Genomic DNA, 24,802 nt, shown 5'->3' with positions numbered 1-24,802 from the left:
CACCATTCAATCATGACTGATCTCTGCCTAATCACATTTTCTTGTTTTCTCCCCATAACACTTGGCACCCATTCTAATCAAGAATTTGTCTGTCTTTGCATTAAAAAACATCCACTGACATGGCCTCCACAGCCCTCTGTGGCAATGTTCCCCAGATTAACTAACTCTCTGACCAAAGAGGTTCCTCCTCACCTCCTTTCTAAATGAACGCCCTTTAATTCTGAGGCTATAACCTCTGGTCCTAGAATCCAGATGAAGAGTCTTGACCTGTAAAGTTCACTGTCCATTTCCTTCCATAAACAATATGTGAAAACTCTGGAGAAAAACTTCAAACTGTCTTTCTACAGAGTCTTACTCCTACTCTGCAAAGAGTAGGAGTAAACAGGTCCTTTTCAGAATTGCAGGCAGTGACTAGTGGGGTTCCACAAGGCTCAGTGCTGGGATCCCAGCTATTTACGATATATATTAATGATTTGGACGAGGGAATTGAATGCAACATATCCAAGTTTGCGGATGACACTAAGCTGGGGGGCAGTGTTAGCTGTGAGGAGGATGCTAGGAGGCTGCAAGGTGACTTGGATAAGCTGGATGAGTGGGCAAATGCATGACAGATGCAGTATAATGTGGATAAATGTGAGGTTATCCACTTTGGTGGCAAAAACAGGAAAGTAGACTATTATCTGAATGGTGGCCGATTAGGAAAAGGGGAGATTCAACGAGACCTGGGCATTATGGTACACCAGTCATTGAAAGTAGGCATGCAGTGGAGGCAGTGAAGAAGGCGAATGGTATGTTAGCATTCATAGCAAAAGGATTTGAGTATAGGAGCAGGGAGGTTCTACTGCAGTTGTACAGGGTCTTGGTGAGACCACACCTGGAGTATTGCGTACAGTTTTGGTCTCTAAATCTGAGAAAGGACATTATTGCCATAGAGGGAGTGCAGAGAACGTTCACCAGACTGATTCCTGGGATGTCAGGACTTTCATAAGAAGAAAGACTCGGCTTGAACTCGCTAGAATTTAGGAGATTAAGGGGGGGATCTTATAGAAACTTACAAAATTCTTAAGGGGTTGGACAGGCTAGATGCAGGAAGATTGTTCCCGATGTTGGGGAAGTCCAGGACAAGGGCTCACAGCTTAAGGATAGAGGGGAAATCCTTTAGGACCGAAATGAGAAAAACATTTTTCACACAGAGAGTGGTGAATCTCTGGAATGATCTGCCTCAGAAGGTAGTTGAGGCCAGTTCATTGGCTCTATTTAAGAGGGAGTTAGATGTGGCCCTTGTGGCTAAAGGGATTAGGGGGTATGGAGAGAAGGCATGTACATGATACCGAGTTGGATGATCAGCCATGATCATATTGAATGGTGGTGCAGGCTCGAAGGGCCGAATGGCCTACTCCTGCACCTATTTTCTATGTTTATATGTCTTCACCCATCATTATATTGTGTGGTTCTGACATCATGGTAAATAGAGTAAATTAGAAACAGAGGGTGGCAGATTGACTCAGCTGCTACCTTGCAACACCAGAGATCCAGCTTCAATCCTGATCTCAGGTTCAGTCTGTGTGGAGTTTGTACATTCTCCTTGTGACCACATGGGTTTCCTCTGGGTGCTCTGGTTTCCTCCCACATCCTAAAGATAAAGTCCTATGCATAATTGTAGATAATGTACCCTCTGTAAATTGCCTCTAGCGCATAGGGAGTGGATGAGAAAGTGAGATAACATAGAACTGGTGTAAACTGGCGTTCAGTGGTCGGCGTGGACTCGGTGGGCCTGGCTGTATTTCTAAACTATGATGCCACAGCTCATGAGGAAAAAAAGAACTGCATATGTTGGTTTATACCAAAGCCAGGCACAAAGTCTAACACGTTGTGTCTATCTTTTGCATAAACCAGCATCTGCAGGATTTTATTTTTACCCTTTGGGTCTGAAGAAGGGTCCCAACCCGAAACGTCACATCCATTTTTCTCTACAGAGATGCTGCCTAACCCGCTGAGTTACTCCAGCATTTGGTGTCTATCTTTATGTAACGGCAATGATACCGGGCTCATCCATGCTGACCAAGATATGCATCTAAGCTAATCTCATTTGCTTGTGTTTGACACATGTTCCCCAAAACCTTTCCTACACATTTAACTGTCCAGTTGCAGTTGTCTTTTAAATGTTGTTGTTGTACCTGCCTCAACCAGATGTGGACTCCCAGGTATTTAAAGCAGCTCGCCCTATCCACTTTCCCCCCTTAGTATTATACACTCCAATATCAATTTTCCCTGAATAAATCACATTGATAATTGTTTTTGAATGAAATAGCATTCTTAGTGTATTGGGTTCTGCACTTCTGATGCCGAGTGGAAGCCAAATACACCAATGTCAAATAACTGACCCTGCACCATTGACCACTCTCAGGGAGTGGGGCAGGAATTTGACAATCAAAGAAAAAATGCTGGCCTTTGCGATTGGATTTAAGACATTGTTCAGCCATTGGTGTTTTGATCAGTAGTTGAATGGGACCAAAACATTCAACCTTCTGACTCAAAGGCAAGAATGCTGCCATTGAGTCAAGCTAGAAACAATAACTTTACAGGGAATGCACTGTGTGTACAAAGTACAAATGGGAGCTAAGAGAGTTCATTTACAGCGCATAGTGCTGCAGTTTTCTGCATCATTGACACTAATGAAACAGATTTATGTCCTTTATCATCAACTTCTTGCAGTCCATAATACTTGAATCCATTTCAGTATTATGGCTGCAGTAAAAAGACAGATATTGATTAAGTTAATCGTGACGATGTTTGCATCCTGCCAGGCAGAATTATCACATTTGTCAACTGATTCCGAACCACCGTTGAATAGAACCATCTCCTGGTCAGACGAGAGCTATTATAGAAACACTGTGCACTCCAAGAGGCAAGATGACATTCAGAATAAAGCTTGAATCACACTGCAAAGTCTCTTGAGTGTTGTTAAGATTGACTACAAACCATTACATAGTGTCAGAACTGGGGTGAAAATGGATGGTTTTAAAACTCTCAGGTCATTTGACATCAGACGAAAATGAGCACAGACCTTTGATTTTTTTAACAGGAGCAAAGCAAAGCAGGAAATGCAGACTTACTTTTTTTGCACCCTGGAAGAAAATTACTCATGCAGATATGTTGAAATAACAAGCTTCAAGGGAAGAGGAGAGGCATTGACCAATAAGGCACGGATCAGTAGAAAAAAGCATATTCCTCTTATGAAATATGCCTTATAGAATATGCTTTATAGAAATATGCCATAGAAATATGCTCAAATGCAGAGACAAGCAGATTCCTAAAGAAATTGCCTAAAACAACAGAAGCAGAAATCAGAACCAAGAAAGCACAATCAACGTATCTAAACAATTCTATATTTATCATAAATAAAATGGATGGTATTTCATGCAATTACATAATAAATCAGATTAATATACAGGAAAGATCATGTCTTAACAATTTGACTGATTTTTTTTAAGAAGGTGAGAAAGGTAATTGCCACAGTTTGTTAATCCACTGATTGACCACATCCAACAGTGGATGAACAGGCAGGGTTTGAGGAATAAATGTCATGTGCAGGCAGTGAGATTTTTTTAATTTCGTATCATAATCATCACAGACATTGGGCTGAAGAGCGCTACACACATCTATGTTAATCTAATCAATAGATCATCAGTTTTGGTAAGATGTGCAAAAGGCAAAAATATCCAGCATTCCAACTACAAGGTATATTCAGCATAAAACGTGACTGAATTTGCTGATGTATAGTCCTAGAGCAAGCCATCATCATTATTATGATGGAAGGCAATTCAAAACAAAGTTTGCAGGCTCATTTGAGATGAGAGATGATGTTGAGTGGATAATCAGAGCAAAATGAGTGACATAAATGTTTACTAGTAGCTTACTGCCACAGCTCGAATGTAATGGCCTGCCACTGGCAATTTATAAGAGATGAAGCAAAAATATCAGCGGCTCTAATGTAAAGTTGGTTATGTGCTTCGGCCAAAACAGCAAACTAATGGAAAGTATAAATGTACGCATTGGAACAGAAAGCATAACCATATTCTTTGACTTTAAATATCCTAGCATTTCCCACAAAAATGAAAATTTAAATAATTAGAGTTGCTGGAAATCTAAACTAAAAATATAAAGTGGAAATATTTTAGATCGAAGACCCTTTCTTCTGCAACATTACTCCATTTCTCTTGAGTGAATGAATACTTTATTGTCACATGTGACAAGTCACAGTAAACTTATTTGTTTTGTATAGCCAAGGTATGCAAAGAGTCACCACGTAAGCGATAGGAGCAGAATTAGGCCATTTGGCCCATCAAATTTACTCTCTAATCTATCTCTGCCTCCTAATCCAATTCTCCTTCCTTCTCCCCATAATCCCTTACACATAAAGGGCCCCAACAAAGTTATAAAGTATTCCACGCCAGGTCTTCAAAAAATGCAATCAAATTCATGAGACATGATCTCCCACACACTAAACCATACTAACCAAAACCTTATCTTTCCAAATGCATGTATATCTTATTCAGCATATGAAAGTTGTAGGCAAAATCAGGATACGTGTTTTTTTTTAAAAAATATGGTTGTTTACACTTATGAAGTTGGAAGAACCAGTGGCTACTCCAAATCCTGCTATTTAGGCTCCGCTGACTGGCTATTAGAGAGGCTATGTGCCACACAATGGACCTATTTTTAGTTCAACTATTGGGCATCATGTTAGAATATCGTGCCAATCATTGGACCACACTTAATGGAAATCTACCCCAAAGTTTATCTACCTGATAAAACCTAAACATCGTGCACAGAACTTACTTGGAATCTCAGTTTCAAACAAATAACATTTACTGGGTAGAATGGGAGATGTAGTCAAGTCAAGTTTATTCGTCACATACGCATACGAGATGTGCAGTGTAATATTGCAGACATCCAGTGACCAGACAGATATAAACTTACCTTGTGCTTCAAGATGTGTGCTGCCTTTTTGGGTCTAAAATTGCAGGCATGCTGCACATAGGAGCATAACCATTCTCAGTTTGTGAACTATTTTGTTCTTCCCAGTATGTCAAATGACCACCTTGTGTGAGATTTGACAGCCGGTCTCAGCTCTATATATTATGTATGAAACTCCAATTGCTAGTACCGTTCTAGCCTAATGCTATGCTAAATTGAGCTCTGTGTTAACAATTAATTACGAGATAACTCTGTGTGTTTCACAATCCTTGGACCGCACATTACTCTATAACGCCTTTGAAAAAAAAACTATGCTTAAATGTTCCTCTTCAGAGGCACAACGAATGCACATAACAACTTCATGTTACATTCCTCCTCAAGTATAAAAGAGCGGACAGACATCAGGCGAGTACCAATCACTAGGATTTCAGATAACAAACTTTAACACGGTGTGCAGCTATTTCCTCACAGCTACCTCCAATCATTCATTGTAACTTTGGTGGACAGACATTAAATAGGTTTTCTATTGATTCACCGTTGCAATTCGGGGAGCCATAAACAAGTGAATGGGATTCTGCCACTTATTCCCAACAACAACATAAAATGGAGTGCCTACTATGCCACTGTATTTACCATCGCTATATCAGTTGCAATATAGGGATGTTATTTACTTAACATTAACACAGCGGAGACCCCATACACAATGTGTAGGTCAACAGATCCTGACAACAAAGGAGAAAGCAGCGTTGAGAAATATTTGTTTGCTTTTCAAAGGCTTTTTTCACTTTAAACTGTTTGATTGGTACATTTATTTCACAAGTCAACCTTGCCATCTGCGGAGGAGTCTTTTTTCTTCATTTCATGGACTTCTTCCTACAGGCTATGAAGTGATCTTTGGACATTTCCTCCTTCAGAAGTGCCAGAGGTTGGCTGCTCGAGAGATGGATGGCTGTACTTATGTCCACTTATTCAGTACACATTTCTGGTGACTTGGGCAACCACAATCTGTTCTTCTTTGCAGCAGCTGCTTGGATTCCTATTACATTGAGATATGAAAATGGAGAATTTCCGTGGCCCACATTCTCATTGGAAGATATTAACTAAACTTGATAACTTATTTAGTTGAAATGTTGAAATCATTATTTTATGGCAACAAATCTTACCATTTAGTTAGCCTGGTTTAAACCATCAAAGCTGGACACAGATCAGCAAGTCAATTTAAAAGAGAGTTAGATAGATCTCTTAGGGCTTGTGGAATCAAGGGGTATGGGGAGAAGGCAGGAACGGGATAGTGATTGTGGATGATCAGCCATGATCACATTGAATGGCAGTGCTGGGCTCGAAGGGCCAAATGGCCTACTCCTGCACTTATTGTCTATGTATCTATGTAAATGAATCAGGCCCATTTTCTGCCTTTCAACATTGACCTTCAACAATCAATCTACAGCAGGATCTTAGAAAAAAGATTATCGCTTTCCACAGCTTGGGAGCTATCCCTTGGTGAAAGCAGTCATCAAAGATAATATTCACCCATCCCCATAGTTAGCATAGGCTTTGGCTGGCTGAAGAGAAATGTGTTCAAGGACAAATAATTCGAAAACCTGGCTCCAACTATTCTCTACTGAGGAACAGACAACCTCAATAGGCTTCAGATACATGGTCAACCTGTTGCAAGCATCTCAAAGCATGAGAGATAGCACCAAAGGTACACAAAAAAGCTGGAGAAACTAGCAGCATCATGGAGCGATAAATAGGCAACGTTTCGGGCCGAAACCCTGTTCAGCTGAAGAAGGGTTTCGAAAACGTTGCCTATTTCCTTCGAGATAGATGCTGCACCACCCGCTGACTCCAGCTTTTTTGTGTACCTTCGATTCTCCAAATCTGCAGTTCCTTCTTAACAGAGATAGGTAATATCTCTGTAGAACCTCCAAATGTATTTGTTGGGTAAGTGAACCAATATCAACATCCTCTACCAGGACAATGCTCCAACACTAAAGGTTTGATGATGCTTAGTCAGCCCTAAATGCCTAGCGTCATATTTGTGAAACAAATGCACTATTTCAGAAGCGGAGGGGCAAATGTTAAAGGAGATCTGTGGGGGCAAGTTTTTTATTTACACAGTGAGCAGTAAGTGCCTGGAATGCACTTACCTGGAATGGTGGTGGTAGTGGCATTTAAATTGTTTTTAGATAGCCACATAGATATGCAGGGAATGGAGAAGGACGGATCACTTGCAGGCGGAGGAGATTAGTTTAACATGGCATCATGTTGGGCATGAACATTGTGGGCCATAGGGCCTGCACCTGTGCTGTACTGTTGCCACCTTCGAGTTTTTCCATGAAGACATTGAATCCAGGGCAAAGAAACCGATAGAGACTAATTACATTTGCTCTTGCTCATGTGCAGGTGCGGCAGAACTTCAGTTGAGGGCAGGTATCTGTCTACATCCAGAAGTCAAACAATGGTGTCTACGATACACGCTTTCAAGATTTATGTCATGATAACAGCATCTTGCCCACAGAGTGCAGAAAAGCATTGAATGGCACAAACTTGTTACACTTCAACAACACTTGAACAGTGCTTAATAACTCAAATGGATTAACTGGCTCAAATCTCATTGCTGTTGCGGAGACCTTATGCACATATTGTCCACCGTAGTCTCCAACATTTTAACAATGATTCTACTTTAAAAGAATAATTGGCTACAGAGTACTGAGATTTCCTATTGTATTGAAAGGCACAATAAACCAAAGTTTCCTTCCCAAATATCTGAAGTAATACACTTACACTCTAATGGGCCTGTCCCACTTAGGCAACATTTTAGGCGACTGCAGGAGACTATGCAGTTGCCACATGTTTGCGAGTGGTTGCCGGGGAGTCGCCTTCATGGTCGTGAGGAGTTCCCGCATTCTAGGAACTAGTCGCGGCCTCATTATGGTTGCTGTTAATTTTTCAACATGTTGAAAAATTAGCGGCAACTAGAATGAAGCCACCATGGAAAGTAGCGAGAATTCGCGTGCCGTAGGTGGGTCGCCAGGAGGTCCTAGTGGGTTGCCAGGAGGTCGGAGATTCTCATAGGTTGGAGCCGGTGTTGACCGGTGAATTTCATTGGCTCATTCGGAAAAAAAGGTGTGTGTGTGTGTGTGTGTGTGTGTGTGTTCCAGTTCCCGGCGACTGCCGGCAACTTGAAAGTCGCCGGCAGTCCGCTGAACAACCGCCTAAGTGGGTCAGGCCCATAAGCTGCATTACCATTTTCACAACAAACTTCTCCATGTTTACCGCTGCATTTCAATCCAAGATTTTGGAAAGGAATGCCCATCTTCACTCCATAACGGATGCTGTTCCAGGGAATCAACAGAGTGAAATTCATGTTCATAAATCATAGGAGCAGAATTACGCCATTAGGCCCATCTAGTCTATTCCATCATTCAATCTTGGCTGATCAATCTTTCCCACTCAACCCCATTCTATAAGTAACTTAATTTCTATAACTTGAATAGCAGCCAGGACAGAGATTTTCGGATGATATCTGCTAGTCTTTTCCTGTTATCTACTTAGGTTCCACTAGTGCATTAAGTACTCAGTCCTAGTTGGTAATAACATGATGCAAGCTTGTAGTACTGGTGGGTGAAGATTCTGCCAATATTGCAAAGACTAAATATCAATAATAGCATGTTGCAGTTTAATCTCCTCTTATAACCAGCTGGTTGAAATATTGTACTGTTTTAATTCTTAAATCAACATTGGGGTGGAAGATTGCAACCTTCACGTGGTCCACCCTGTTTCGACGAATGCAATCAACCTGGCATGCACAAACAGAAGATCAAACAGAACAGGTTGTCTTACAACTTTAGGCTGTGCACGCCATATGCAAGAAGAAGAAGTAGAATCAACATTTATTTACAATGGCAACATTTGGATATTGCAAAGGAACTTAATGAAGCTCATGAAGGATGTGTCTTCAGATGACGTGTTGTGCCGTATGATCTTTCTGCGAAGAAGAACCTCTCTGGATTGAGGCACTGTTCCACTGTATAGAAAACCATCGTTTATCTGAAAACTGATTACTGAAAGGAATTGGGTACTCATGGTATTAATCTTGGCTCTTCTTTGCAAAAGAAACTTGCACTCCCACAGATCTTTTACCTGTCCACACAGTTTTCTTCTCCATTTGTTCATCTTTTGCATCCTTTGCCCCCTCTCCCACCCATCAGGTTCCATGGCAGCCTCTATGCCACCTCTCCCGTGCATGGCTATCCACTGGTCTCTTCCCCCTCAGTGCTAATGTAGGTCTCTTTTTTCACTCTCTAACCTGTTGTTGCTCCAGTTGCACAAGCAAATAGACGATTATTTGGTTTCCAAAAATGAACACATAATGTCCGCCATAATTCAGATAATTTCCACCATAATCAGCATCAAAAACAATGCTCAACAAAAATATAAAAAAATACATTCTAACATGTTAAATTAATTATGGCTTGATAGCATTCATCACCACGTGAATAGTATCAATGAGAGACCGTTAAGAAGTGACTCATAGTTCTTCTGAAGAAGGGACCCAATACAAATCATCACCTCAGTCTGAAGAAGGGTCCCGACTCGAAATGTCATCTATCCTTTTTCTCCAGAGATGCTGCCTGCACTTTGTGTCTACCTTCGGTATAGTTTTTAAAGATGTTCAGAAGCCCCAAGGAACAGTAGTAAATATTAAAATTGGCTTAATTGCCTTTATGTCTGGACAACCAAAAAAAGGAGCGACTTTCCTATTGCTCATCACTCCAAGTGTGCTGGTTGGAAGGTGTTTGGGTAGAAGCTAAATAAACACAGGCCAGGTCCCAATACTGCTGCCGTGTTGTCCCCTGGCTTTGTCTCACAGGTGCTCAAAGCGAGAGCCTTTGAATGAGGTACTGGAGACCTCATAACAGCTGTGTCTGAAGTTTAGTCATAAAGAAAAAAGGAACATGAGGAGTAGATGGATTTTTTTTTTTAAACACTTCTTATAATTTCCCTTCTCTGGTGTTGCATGAACCACAAAAGCGATAACATTCGCAGCGAGCAGTTTATCTGTTAGATCGGTTGAACCGATGACTTCTCTGCAGGAGCAAGAGAACATTTTGATTCTTTTCATTGATGTAACTCCCTTTATGTATTCCAAAGGCACTGTGGATACATCAAAGCAAAGCAAGACCCAGACGAGGAAAAATTGCAGTTCCATCATGGGCAAGGTAAGACTAAAGACAAAAGTTTAAATGAGATCGCAGTTTAAAATATTACCAAAAAAGTAAATGACCGCACTGAGATCATGAGCTAACATTGCCAAGTCGGCTGCTTCTCAGCAGAGAAGTTGTACTGAAAAGGCTTTCACTGAGTGTCTAAAGGAGAAATGAATAAGCAAATAAAATTTAAAACTAAATGCAGTTTCTCCTGATGAAATCCAACTACACACCAAAATTATTTGTTGAAGATTCCATTTGCTTAATTCTAGAGCTATATCAAATTGATGGAAACAATTTTGTTTTTCTGCTCCAGATTGATGGCAATGAACCAACATTAATATATTTTTAAGGTGGTTCAGGACATTGCTTGTTTTGTGAACGTGCAATTGGCTCGGCAATTGTGCTGCATTTCCAAAGTTCCCTAGATTCAGGGAAGATTCCATAGATTAGAGAATCATGAAGATAACTTCTTTATTCAAGTCAGTTGGAAGATGTGTCATATGGAAAATGTTGGAAGCCATTATTAAAAACATTCCAGCAGGGCGCTTAGTAAATCTTATGTTAGTCAATGTGGTTTTGGCAAAAGGGAAATCATGTTTGACCAATTTATTGAATTCTTCAAAGTGATAACATGTGCTGTAGATAAAGGGGAACTGAGGAATAAATGTGGATTTCCAGAAGGTATTTGACAATTTGATAAGGTACCACATTAAAGGTTATTGCAGTAAATAATAACTCATGGCATCAGAGGGTAACACAAAAGATGGCATCCTGTTACATAGTCAGAGAAATGGGCACAAATCTGTCTTTACAGATATTCTGTGGAAACAGGCCCTTTGGCCCACTGAGTCTGCGCTGACAGGTGATCACCCCATACACTAGCGCTATCCTACACACTAAGAACAACATACAATTTTACTAAACCCAATTAACCTACAAACCTGCACGTCTTTGGAGTGTGTGAGGAAACCGGACCCGGAGAAAACCCTCACGGTCACAGGGAGGACGGAAAATCCGGCAAGTGGAGTATAATGGGAGAAGCAGGAGGTTGGCAATTTTGTCAGAAAAAGGTATATTATCTAAGTGGTGAGAGAATGCAGGGTTTAAAATTGCAAAGGGGATTGCATGACCTGGTGTGTGATTCACAAGAGGCTAATAAGCAGGTACAGCAGTAATTAGGAAAACTAACAGAATATTATTGCTTATAATGGGAATAATTCACACCAAAAGTATGGGATTTGTGCTTCAGTTACATAGTTCCTGGTGAGGCTGAGTATGACATAAAGATGGTGCTGCAAAGTAGCGACTTTGTGCAGGCAGCATACAGAAACAAATATCACTGGTATTTTTGTTAGAATGGATGTAAATGCTTTGAAAGCAATTTAGAAAAGGTATACCAGACTGATACCTGGAATAAAGAGACCCAAGAGACTGTCAATGCTGGAGCCGACCTGAAAAGTAATCAGTCCATTTGCTACATAGATGCTGCCTAACCCATCCGGAATAAGGGTTGTCCGATTGGATAGAGATTGGATGGGCTGTATCCTCTGGAGCTTTGAATGAGATACAACTGGTGAAACATATAGGTTCATGACAAGACTCGACAGGGCGGATGTGGAATACACGTTTCCTCTAGTGCAGAATCTAGAACTAAGCAGGTCAGCCACTTAAGACAGAGAGGTGCAGTGATTTTGTTTCTCCTAAAAGGTAGAGAATCTTCGGAATTCCCTTCTCAATTGTGCTTGAATATTTTTAAGGTTGAGGTAGATAGATTTTTCATAAACAATACAGGATACCAGGAGTGGGCAGGGATGTGGAGTTCACAGTACAATCAGATCAGTCTTAATCTTATTTAATGGCAGAGCAGGCTTGAGAGGCTTACACCTACTTCCAGTTCATCTGTTCCCATATCCACATCCATAATGATGAATTTCCATGTAGAGAGCAACCAGAGTTCATCCAGCAAGGTCCTGCTTGGTGCCAGGACCTTAGACAATGCTGTCCAGACATAAGGACTAACTAGTATAAGCTCTGCCCATAAACACCTCTTCAACTTTGTTCAATGCCTGTGGATGTTCCTGACACTCAGAAGCATTCTAAAAAGCATTGAAAAGAATCAAATAAAGTAAAAATGTTCAAAGCTATTTAAAATGTAAAACAAATTTAAAGGCGTAAAATACATAGAATTGTGTGGAATAAGAACAAAAATGAAAAGAAATGTAACCTAGCTTGTCCTTATCTTTGCTTTTCATGGCTATAATATCCACATACTAGTTAAGGGGCACACAAACCTTGATCAGAGAGCAGATTACTCAAGGTAAATGTGGTCACTTTCAGCAAGTTATTTGCAAGTACCCTTGGACTTCACATGGAGAAAGCTTTTCCATGAGATATCCATTGGCAGGATGGAGCTAGGAAATAATCAGTGAAGCACGACCAGCAACTTTCAAAGCCAGTTAGGATGCAGTATGTATTGTGGGTTTTTTTTCTTCCTTCATTTTGAGACCAGCATTTATTACTTTGAACTGAAGGCATCACATCGGAAAACAGTTAAGAGTTAACCACATTAGGCCTGGAGTCACATATAGATCAGGCAGGCTTTTGGCCTGTTTAAGAAGTTCAGTTGATGTGATTAGACTTTTTGCATGGACATGGTTTATTTGTTGAAAATCTTGTGAATTGAAGAGATGTCATATGTGAAGTACATTAATAATGGCTTCAGCCTGTGCTTCCATAGTTAGGTTGCCTGGGAATAGAACCTACATTCATCCACATACCTACGAGGATCCCAATCAAGCCGTGCGAGACTTTGCAAAGGAAATCGATGCATCCTGCATTCGGATTGAAAGAGTCATAGGTGGTGGTAAGTAATTACACAATGTCGGAAAGAGAGTATTCGGCAAGTAAAATATGGCAATTCTTTTTAATGGTTGTTTAGTTCAGTATGAAGGATGGTGACATTCAACTTTTAACCATTCCTCAGTCGTAACCTGGACAACACTACCCCTGCTCTGTGCCATATATGGACAACCCAGCTGCCTTGCTCTACACAAAACCTTGACCATTACCAAGCTTGGGCCACGTTGGTCTATTTTAGTTTATTGTCACGTGCACTGAGGTACAGTGAAAAGCTATTGCGTTGCGTGCTACCCAGTCATTGGAAAGAGTATACATGATTACAATCACAATCCACTGCTATCCACAATGTACAGGATGAAGGGAATAACATTTAATGCAAGATAAAGTCCAGGAAAATCCGATTAAAGATAGTCCGATTGTCTCCATTGAGGCAGATGGTAGGTCTGGACTGCTCTCTACTACTTAGGTATGCCTCAACCCCCGCCCCCCAGCAACCCCTTGCTTTGCTTGGCATGTGTGTGTTCTCAGTAAAATTATATTCCTGTTTTACATTTCATCCTGGAGAACTAATCAGGATGGCTACTTGAACAATCAGGACAACATCAGGATGATCCTAACTTCACTTGGCATCCATTGACATGTACACTTCCAAAGCAGGCATGGCTGGACAGACATCAGGGACAGGAGCCTTGGCACCTCTTCCCAGCACTGCAGGAACCAATTTAAGTAGACCAGCTGGTGCCCTGGCTTATTTCAGATGCCTTCAACGGAGAAAATTAATTTCTAAATGTGGCTTAGTCTCTGTGGATGTGAACAATTCAGTTTGGAGGAACTTGTGTTTCCACAGCTGTGGTACAATTTCTGCTGCCTGGTAAAAGTTGAGAATTGTGTACAAATGTTTTATGAGCGGGTTCGAGAGGGATATAGTCAGGTAAAGTCTGAGCTCATGATTTCTCCCCCCCGAGATCTACTTCTAAATGTCTGCCAAGTCAGATGTTAACTAAATCTGACCTTAAAATGAATGCACTGATTGGCTCTGTGGCCTATTAAGTTCTATTCCCATACGTAAAATGAAATAGCTGATGTATAATCAAACGGATTATGATGATTTTTTCCCCCCTAATCCTCTGATCTTACTAGTTGATGTGGTCTGTTTTATTTGATATGTTCTGTTTTATTTGATTAAGAACTCTCTTTTTCTGCATCACCAGGTGAATTTGGGGAGGTTTGCAGTGGCTGCCTGAAGTTACCTGGGAAGAGAGAAATCTATGTTGCCATCAAAAGCTTGAAAGCTGGTTATTCGGAGAAGCAGCGCAGGGACTTCCTGAGCGAAGCCAGCATCATGGGACAGTTTGACAACCCCAACATAATCCGCCTCGAAGGAGTGGTTACAAAATGTAGGTATTCCTAACAGAACCCAATCACACTGAATATTATCTCCCCTGCTTGTGGCGTATGCTTTTCAACACTGTGCCCACGATTTATGGTAGAATGTTCTTATTCATTAAAAAAAAAACTTAAGTAGGGCTTTGCTGTAGGAGTGACTGGTTTTGCATTGTGAAACAATCTCTTTTCAATTGAGACTAGTCGGCATTATAATTACTTTAGCGAGACCCCCCGACTTAAAGTAATTTAGTTGGATACGGGCACCATGTACTGCATAGCATTCACTTAAAGAAGGATTATGATGCCTTTTGGGATTACCTAAGAGTCAGGAACCACCTGCTCAATTGACTGCATTTCAGCAACTCCATGGAAGCAGCTGTATTCAGAGTGCTCCATCTGGTGTGCGTCAACTTGGCTTTGTTCTCCTGAATTTTTCTGCTGAAATGTTTCCCTCCAGTGCCATAGAGCTGCCAACATGTCGAGATTATCTTGGAGTTTTCCAACATTAAATATGATTTTACAAACTACACAGGAGGGGAATAGAAATACAAGGGTATTCAAGGAATTGTGATTTACGTTGAACAAACTGAACGGAGAAAACTATTTAGCCCCTCCAGCCTCTTCCACCTTTTATTGTGACTGCCCTGATCCAGCTCCATTGGCACAAAGTGCCTTAATACCAAGTGACCGCTTTCTGCACAAGATTAACTGGCGAGAATCAGCAGGGCTTATTCAGTTATTGAGGGGGAGAAACCAAGTCCTAATTGTATCTTTACCTGATGTCCACAAATGAATGCCTGTAACCAAGGGGCAAAAATTGGAGTTGGTAATTATAGCAAGTTTAATTTATTAACCAACAAAGTCAGTGGTGGTCTCGACCCGAAACATCACCATTCCTTCTCTCCAGAGTTGCTGCCTGTCCCACTGAGTTACTCCAGCATTTTGTGTCTATCTTCGTGGTAATCTTAGAGTTCTGATGTTGCCAATTGTTTTAGATAACCAGTATCCTAAATGAGACACCTGCAATTTTATAGCACCTACTTTGTCCCTTCAGGACACCCCGAGATGCTCCGCATTTGATCAATTAATTTTTGAAATGGTGCACAGGTTTCTTGTAGGAAACTTGGCAGCCAATTTGTGTGCAGCACGGTTCCACACAATGTGACAATAATGCGAGAATCTATGTTTAGACTTCTTAATTGAAAGATTAATATTGCCCAGTCTGTAGGGTTAACTCCCCTGGTCATCTTGGAAATGGGCCATGGAAACTTTTACATTCAACTGACTACCTCATCAAACAGACTGGATCTCCAGCACCTCGCTCTTCCTTCAGTGCTACACTGTGGTGTCAGCCAAGGGGTTTGCGATCGGTTCTCTGGAGTGGAACGTGAACCAAAAAACGTTCAGCTTAAACAAGAAAGCTACAATGTACACCTAATAGTCTACCACTGGGCAGTTTGTCTACAGCCTTTCTCCATCCTATGTACATTACCAACCCCAGTGAAGTTTCAATCTATACCTGCAAAGACCAGCAAGAAGAAACCTTGATCACTAATCCACTTGCTGAAACATCTTGCTACAAACTGCTACCCTTTTGCTACCTATTTGGATTTATTCATTCATCACTTTTCAATAATTGTGTCTATTCAGGGCAGCCAGGGATTATGATTCAATGGTTATACAGACAACTATGGCGGAAAATAGCCATCAAAGCAGCAGCAGATCCATGCAAATTGAGTTTTTAAAATTGTACAGAATAATTGATGCATGGAGAGTCTACTTTGAATAGTTGAGAGTTTCAGCTCTTTTAGGACATGTTTAAAATATAATTCCTTGCACATCCTCCCATTAACGGCAAGGCTCCAGTGGCACAAATCACAATAGTTCATAAAATATGCTTCACCGCTAATTAATATTGCATTTCAATCTTATGTTTTTGGGTTGCTTGGTTTGGGCAATGCAGAATATTTATTTTCCATGTACTGATTAATGAACTGCACAGGTTACAGCAACCTGTCTCAGAAGCCTTTTGGCACTCAGATCAAAACAATCATCAGACTATGCTTCTGAATATGTAATTCTGATTAATATTAACAATTCAGACAAACACAGCTAATTAAATGGATTGAACTTTGTCACATTATCATGAATATTCAATTGCAGACCTAGATTAAGAAGCATATGCTAGCGGATAAAAAAGAAGCATACATCTTACAAAAATATTACAAATATGTCACAGAGGTTGAAGGTGTTCAGGCAATAAAATTAGATTGTCGTAGGTAGGTCATTGGTAGGTCGTGATGCTAATCATAGGTACTTGTGGCATCAAGTAGGTTGGGGACTTTTTCTACCTTGATGAAAAATGTCCACGAGTAAAAAAGGTCATGAAAGTGGGACAGGCCCTTTCCAAGGACCTCTTAGCAAAGATCTTATAGCAGAGCGCTCTGCTATAGGAGGTTGTGAAAGGAGCGCTCTGCTATAGGATCTTTGCTTCCTAGTGTAAAATGGAAAATTAAAAGATAAACAAATTCATTATTGTGATCAGTTTTGGATCACTCTTGGAATAGAAATAGCTGACCTCAAAGAGATTGTGGCACGGAGTGGAGGGAGGCAAGTGAGGTGGGGAATGATCACCACTCCTTTGACTCCACCACCAAATCTAGCAACCAGCAACACTCAAGACACCTTTCCCTCAAAGGCAGAGTGGGTGATGTAATGACATTGCTTACCGAATAGTGAAAGGTCTGGATAGAGTGGTTGTGGAAACAACGTTTCCACTAGTGGGAGAGTTTAGGACCAAAGGCAATAGCCTCAGAATGAAAGGAGTCACTTTTAGAAAAATGAGGAGGAATTTATTTTGTCAGAAGGCGGTGAATCTGAGGAATTCAATGCCGCAGAAGGCTGTGGAGGCCAAGCCAATGGATATTTTTATGGCATAGATAGATAGATTCTTGATTACTACGGGTGATAAGGGTTATGGGGAGAAAGCAGGAGAATGCAATTGAGAGGGAGAGATAAGTCAGTCATGATTGAATGGCGGAATAAACTTAATGGGAATGGGCCGAATGACTTAATTCTGCTCCCATAACTTATGAACCTATGAGATTCTAGTTAAAATTATTCAACTTCACACTCGCCTCACAAAATCCAAACAGACTTGCAGTGACTCACCCTGCAACGCACTTTCTACCAGGTCTCAAAATATAGGATAGACCCTTCAGGACAGAGGTGGAACATTTCTTTACATAGACTAAATTTCTTTCCCATGGGGTCATGAAACTTTTGATTTCTTCATCCTCTGAGGGCTTTGGATGCTCGTACTGAGTGTGGCCCAGACAGCATTTTTAGTTTAGTTTATTGTCACGTGTACCGAGGTACAGCAAAAAACTTTGTGTTGTGTGCTAACCTGTCAGTGGAAAGACTATACATGATTACAATCAAGCCGTCCACAGTGTACAGATATACAATAAAGGGAATAACGTTTAGCGCCAGAAAAAGTCCAGTTTTGGCTATCGATGGAATTGTTTCAGGAATCACGAGAATAATATGGGAAAACGATGCTGAAATAAAACATCAGCCATGACTTTATTGTATCATGAAGCAGGAACAAGGGGCTGATTTGTTTGCTAGACGCTTCTATACCTTATGTTTTTATGTAAACGTCTATAAAGCTAGTATGATTTATTTTTTGTTTGTCAGAGAATAAAAGCTTATTGGAAACCTGCAATAGATTTACTTACTGCCTGGCCAGGAGAATGTTGTTGCCGATCTATCCTCGTTAGAAAAAAGTGTCCCATTATCATTTCTGTCGGGCTTTTGGTGGAAATGAAGGAATGGAAGCTCTTTTAGCAAGGAGTCACTCAACAAAGTTAATTTTACTCTCACCCGCAAGACAAAAAAGCTGAATCCCCACCCTATCAAATGCATGCTTATTATAAGGAATGAACATTTATAAATGAGGAGAAAGGATGACATTAGAAGACAGTTTATATTTAAGAGACGACTGGTCTCAATGACCCTCAGATTTGTCCTGGGTTAAAGCTTGGTCAACAAACTTCCTTTTAATAACATCCCTACAGTCATTACACACAATATAGCAAGATAGGGACAAAACTGGGCCCTTGTGGTTATTCATTCTTAAGGATCTGTCCAATATTTTTGCATCTGCTTGATTTAACAAATTTGTTAATCTCTGCACTTGCATTTGGTGACTGAGCTGCCACCCCAAGAATCCATTTGGCCCACAATGTCAATACTAGCCTTCTGGAAACCAGTCTCTCCAGCCCACAACACCCATACTAGCACTACAGAAAGCCCCCCTCCCCCCCCCCCCCCCCACTCCCCCCACCGTGTCCCACTTAGTCTAGTATAGAACTAAAAATATCACTCGCTTCAACACATTGTTGGTATTAAAAGATCATAAGGAATAGGAGTAGAATTAGGCCATTTAGCCCATCAAGTATACTCCGCCATTTAATCATGGCTGATCTATCACTCCCATCTAACCCCATTCTTCTGCCTTCTCCCCATAACCTCTGACACCTGTACTAATCAAGATGGTTAAATATCATCTGAATTGTAGGGATATTTTCTGAGGGATATTTCTCAGGATTGGAGGTGCTCGAGTTGAGGCCGATGCATTTCAGCTTGAACCTATGGATTAAGTTAATGCAAGGCGGTGATGGGAAACAATTAAAATTGACAAAGAGGCTTATTAATACAAACTGTTTTTTTAAGGATTGCGGGACCTCAGATTATGGCCAAGTACTTGATCTGATACTTGTTGCAGCCCAATATATGTAGGTGGATTCTTCGTCAACACCTATGAAGAGCACAGATTAATTATTTATTCAGCAGGGGGACCTAAGGGGGACTTGTTTAAAAAAAGCATCAATGAATCCTGGAATTATTAATCAGCGTATGGGAAGAATTAGTTCTCTGGAATACCTATGATCACAGCTTACCTGATCTGGGGAAATGTTGACTATGCAATCATTGTAAAAATAAACTCCTTACCTTAAATTAATGTCTGTAGTGTTAGACCTCTCTGCTATAATGAGAATTGCCTACATTCTCTCCAATTGACACCACTCATAATTTTACACACCTCTACCAGAACGCATCTCACCTCAGCTTCCTCAACTTCAAAGAAATATAGTTTTCTTTTAATAACCAAGTGTCCCAGTAGTAGGGCATGGGTCCGCTGGGTGCTTCTTATACGCTGCGGTTTTAATGATGCAGGAAGTTTTCACCGATCATTATCTTAAGCAAAACTGTAGCTTTTTTTAAAAAAATAATTTCTTAACTGGCAAGGAGGAACCTAGCCGCAGTCCCTTCTGCATGGGCATCTGACATATTTTGAAGGAGATAAACTCCAGAATCAAAATCATTAGTGGCCTGATCAAAGACCGTCGCTAATGGTCGCAGGCTCTGCTGTGATACTTGCTAAACTCTTGAAGCAAGGAAGCATGAGATTATTAGCAGCAGTTGCTAAAATGCCAAATTGACACAATTGCTGATCATTATGTGATATTTCAGTGGCGTCCTAGGCTCCTGTCCCTTCAGATAACTCAGTATTGTTAATAGCAGCAAAGTTCACAGAATCGTAGGAAATCCATCATTGCAAAAGATTACAAACGATGAGCCTTGTAATGATTACTTTCAGTAGGATTTATGTATTGTAATGCAGACTTTAAGCATTATTTACAATGACGCAAAAGATCAAAGCCAGAAAATTGGCTTTGAAATTGGCCAGAGGAAGTCTGAAGAAGGGTCTCGACCTGAAACGTCACCCATTCCTTTTCTCCAGAGATGCTGTCTGTCCCGCTGAGTTACTCCAGCATTGTGGCTACCTTTGATTTAAACCACCATCTGCAGATCTTTCTTACAAACCCAGAGAATTGTTCTTTTCGTACAATTCAACTGCCATTTTCATCCTAAATAAAAAAAATACAAAAGACTGCTGAAACATGTAGCAAAATATTTAGCACATGTTAAGTTCAGAGATACAGCGTGGAAATAGGCCCACCAAGTCCACGCCAACCAGCAATCATCACATATTCTAGCACTATCCTACACACTAGGGATAATCTACAACCTTTACCAAAGCCAATTAACCTATAAATCTGTACGTCTTTGGAGTTTGGGAGGAAACCGGAGCACCCAGTGAAAACCCACATGGTCACAGGGAGAACGTACAAACTCCATACAGACAGCACCCATAGTCAGGGTCGAACCTGGGTCTCTGGCGCTGTAAGGCAGCAAGTCTACCGTTGTGCCACCATGCTGCCCTAATATGGCTGATGTATGAACCTAGAGCATCTTTAATTTTTGTTCCAAGGTGTATTTCATTCAAATATCACCCCGCTGTCACACATTCCGCACTATTTACTTTTCATGCTTGATTTGATGCCACCAAAGCCACCTGAAAAGACAATGCACTCATTCACAAAATAAATGTCAATGTGATTTTTTTTGTTCAGAACATGAGGCTGAAATTGATCACTATCAGTGGTGACTCAGAAGCCTGGTCTATAACATGCCTGATTTTCTTTTGAGCCACTGGCAGTGAAAAATGTCTCCTCCTTCAGCGGGATCCATGACTGGCAACGCTATGGTGACATTTATACATTAACATGGCCTAATACAGTACAATACCTGTGCTCATCAAAGCTTCTGAAGTAGGATGGCACAGTCCTGCAGCTGATTGAGTTGACTCCTCACATTGCCAGAGACCCTGGATTAATTCTGACCTCTGGTGCTGTCTGTACACATTTTCCCTGTGACTGCATGGGTGTCCCCTGAGTACTTTGCTGGTTAATTGGCCTCTGTTAAACTGCTCCTCATGTGCAGGGAGTGGATGAGAAAATGGAATAACACAGAACATGGAGTTTGTACTTTCTCCCTATGACCACATGGGTCTTCTCCGGGTGCTCCAGTTGCCTCCCACATTCCAAAGATATACCGGTTTAGAGGTTAATTGGCTTCTGGAAATTCCCCCTCGTGTACAGAATGTGAAAGTGGAACAATATAGAAATAGCGTATACGCGATGATGGTTGGCGTGGACTCAGAGGGCCAAAGGGCCTGTTTCCTTGCTGCATCCCTAATCTCAGTTTTGTTCAACTATGACTGATTTTTTTAAATGTAACACATATTTCAATGTATTTTGAGCATGAAATTGGTCAGTTACGTGATTAATTCTACACCGAGTAACAGGCAAGACAATTTAGACAATCCAGATCAATTGTGTTAATAGAAGCAGCATTTAATGACCTTCCCGTTCTGCAGAAGTCACTTGGAAAGCCCTTCTGCTGGGTCGCTTGTCATTCTCTTCCAGCTTTGTCTCCTGGCTAATGTATGCAGAAATCAATTTAATTTGCCACCAGGGTCAGAGTTCAATGTATCTACATAATTGTGTTCAAGAAGTCCCAGTTTATCCTCTCAGAATGATGTTTAGCCTGCTCTTTAAAATAAATCCCAAGTCATCTCAAAACTCAGACTGCTGGTAGCCCATAAAGCAGATTTATGGCCTTGAAATTGGAGTTTCCTCTGTGCATCTGAGACACAAAGGGGTCTATATTGCACAATGGCATTCAATTGTATGCAGCGAGCACACGAGTATTTACTGGGAGATACTCTGGCTACAGTAAGCTTCCACTGCCGCTGTCTCTGCAGGACTTCGAGGTGGGGTCTGTCTGATGGATCTCGACCCGAGTTAGGCTGGGCACCCGCATGTGAAGGACTGAACCAGCGCTCCTTTGGGATCCCATCGACAACCACCAGCATCCCCATCCCCCTCCATTAAGTAATTCCTACCCCACCAGCATGATCTGCCAGCATGCCCCTTGTCACATCCCCAGCTACCTTCTATTATCAATCTCACACCCATAATTACTTATCCCACCCATTGTCAACCAAGTTGATTTCCAACCATCCTCACATATACCAAGCTTACCCCCAACCACCCTGACCATCAAGTCCACCCCCTGAAGACCCATCCTAACCCCACCCCATCCCTGGAACCAGCTCTTGCTCCTTGACATCTTGATCATGGACAATCCCTATATTTCCCTACCTTCCTCAACCCAAGGTATCTCAGTCCACAAACGTGACATGTCTTTCTCTGCATTCTCAACAATGCTGCATGGAAAGGAAATGATGTTCAGTGCTGGCAATCCCTTACACCTCACGCTCTGCTAAATTTACCAGAAAGCAATTTCTAAACCAAATATGTAAATGCTTGCTGCAAACCATCCTACTAATCGGTCTTCAGAGGCACTGCCCCACTTTTAGGCACAACTTGTACAGCAGATGAGCATGTTGGCATTCTGTTCCAACTTGAAAAGATGCCAAAACACAAAGGGCTGGATTAAACTCAGTGAGTCAGGCAGCATCTGTGGAGGGAATGGATAGGTAACATTTTGGGTTGGGACCCTTTACAGAACATTCAGTCTGAAGATGGGATCTGCTCTGAAATGTTATCTTTCGATTCCCTCCACAGATACTGCCCGACTCACTGAGTAACTCCAGCACTTTAAGTTTTGGCATCATTTACCAGCCAAGAATTTTAAAAATATCTCAGCTAAATTGACTAAAACGTCATAAAATGTACAAAGGAATTACAAGTGATTGTAGACTGTTCCAAATCTTTTGATAGGTTTAATAATATCTTGGCAATTGCTGGCTGTGCCCACAAAACTATCTAAAGCTGGATCAAATTTATCACAATTGGAAGTTTCTATGAACCATGGTGGTTTATTGGGACTTTGAGGAAGCTTCTATTAATTACCTATAATTATACCTATAAAAGCTAGAATTATTTATTTCTGACACAAATTTAAAACTTTTTAAAGAGTTATATTTAAATTAAATGGTGCATTTTTAATCCTGTGAAGAAGATAGTCTGAAGAAGGGTCTTGACCCGAAACGCCACCCATTCCTTCTCTCCAGAGATGCTGCCTGTCCCACTGGGTTACTCCAGCTTTTTATGTCTATCATTGGTTTAAACCAGCATCTGCAGTTCCTTCCTACACAAGGTAGACTTGCCAGAAAATGACCTGGGTAACATGTAGCATTTACTAGTGAGAGAACATCAAGGAAACAGCAATACGGCAAAGTTTAAAGGAGCTCTGGAAAAAGATATTACATATTCTATTGTAATAGGAGTCTATTAAATATGTCATCCGAGAAGCTACTTGAGGTTTGCATTTTTATGACGCTACAGCATAAAGTGGCAGAGTAAAGGTTCCTCTATAGATGTTACTTGGTTTCTGTTACTACTCCACTCCACCCCTCTGAAAAGGGGAGCAGTATTTAGGTGATGTTAGTCAGTAGTTTCCAAGCTAGATATTCTCAGCAAGGGAAAGTTTCACCAACATAGATGACGTTGGCCTGTTCTATCTAACTACCCAGTGGCCGCATTCATCCTGAATAGAGATGTCATTTATTTTCAATATAAATTGGAAGGATAGCTTATTACTGTTAAAACAAGGACCAACATAGAATTTTTAAGAGCATATTCAAGTCCTTATCCAATCTAATCAACAAAGCTAAATTATGTTAGCATCAATTTTCAGGTCTATATTGCTGTTTGTTTCCTGTATAGAAATGACATTTGTTCAATCTTTGATGTGAATCAACAGTTTATTTAACGTGACATAATCATATCCCACTGAGTTTACTCAGTGAGTCTCTGACTTGCAAAGATCATATTTCTAACCTCCTGTCTGTTGACCCAACTGATCTCAGTCGACAGAGAGCTATTTTTCTGAGCATTTTAGTTCAGGGGTAGAAATCACCCAGTCATATGGATTCCTTCATCTCTGACCAACATGGGTAAGAAATGGACAAGGCTCAGCTGTGATGCCTCTGTCTATAGTCAGCAATATCTTGCTGATTCCATTAAAAAACTTACATATCAATAAAAGCTACTTGGCAAGACAAAATTGGCAGCCAATCTGCTGTAATTGAACAGAAATTCCATGTCTTTTTCGAGTTAAAATGAGTAAATTAGATGAGAGAAAATAAGATCAGTGGTTTTAACACGTTTGCAGTCTCTGAACAATTCCATTTGTTGCAAAAACATATTTGAAATCTGAAGCTAATTAATAATAGTCTGAAGAAGGGTCTTGACCCGAAAGGTCATCTATTCCTTCGCTCCATAGATGCTGCCTCACCCACTGAGTTTCTCCAGCATTTTTGTCTACCTTTGATTTTTTACAGCATCTGCAGTTCTTTCTTAAACAAGCTAATTAATAAAGTATTTTTACAGTAGTTAATCCTGTTTTAAAAGATTGCTATTCTGTAGTGTCTGTTTATTATAAAACCCTGTGACATAGCCACAGTCTTACAATGTAGAAAA

General features: G+C 40.8%; 1 protein-coding gene and 1 long non-coding RNA gene across 3 annotated transcripts in view; one reads left to right on the top strand and one right to left on the bottom strand.

Moving 5' to 3' along the window:
* The window catches only part of LOC129703572 (ephrin type-A receptor 3-like), a 269,335-nt gene that overhangs the window by 217,590 nt on the left and 26,943 nt on the right, over positions 1-24,802 (top strand). Inside the window, exons 9-11 of one of the 2 annotated variants that reach the window (XM_055646161.1) lie at positions 10,138-10,205; positions 12,919-13,059; positions 14,267-14,452. In XM_055646161.1, the coding sequence (XP_055502136.1) occupies positions 10,138-10,205; positions 12,919-13,059; positions 14,267-14,452 (395 nt within the window). The remainder of the gene's footprint in view (positions 1-10,137; positions 10,206-12,918; positions 13,060-14,266; positions 14,453-24,802) is intronic. The other variant, XM_055646162.1, reaches the window with a different exon arrangement.
* LOC129703573 (uncharacterized) overlaps positions 18,809-24,802 on the bottom strand; it is a 27,370-nt gene continuing 21,376 nt past the window's right edge. Inside the window, exon 3 of the long non-coding RNA XR_008724585.1 lies at positions 18,809-20,377. This is a non-coding gene — a long non-coding RNA (uncharacterized LOC129703573). The remainder of the gene's footprint in view (positions 20,378-24,802) is intronic.

The sequence above is a fragment of the Leucoraja erinacea genome, chromosome 14 (assembly GCF_028641065.1).
Source record: "Leucoraja erinacea ecotype New England chromosome 14, Leri_hhj_1, whole genome shotgun sequence".
NCBI classification, from domain to species: Eukaryota; Metazoa; Chordata; class Chondrichthyes; order Rajiformes; family Rajidae; genus Leucoraja; species Leucoraja erinaceus.
Note: the sequence above shows the minus strand (reverse complement) of the source record. Positions and strands in the feature narration are given on the sequence as shown.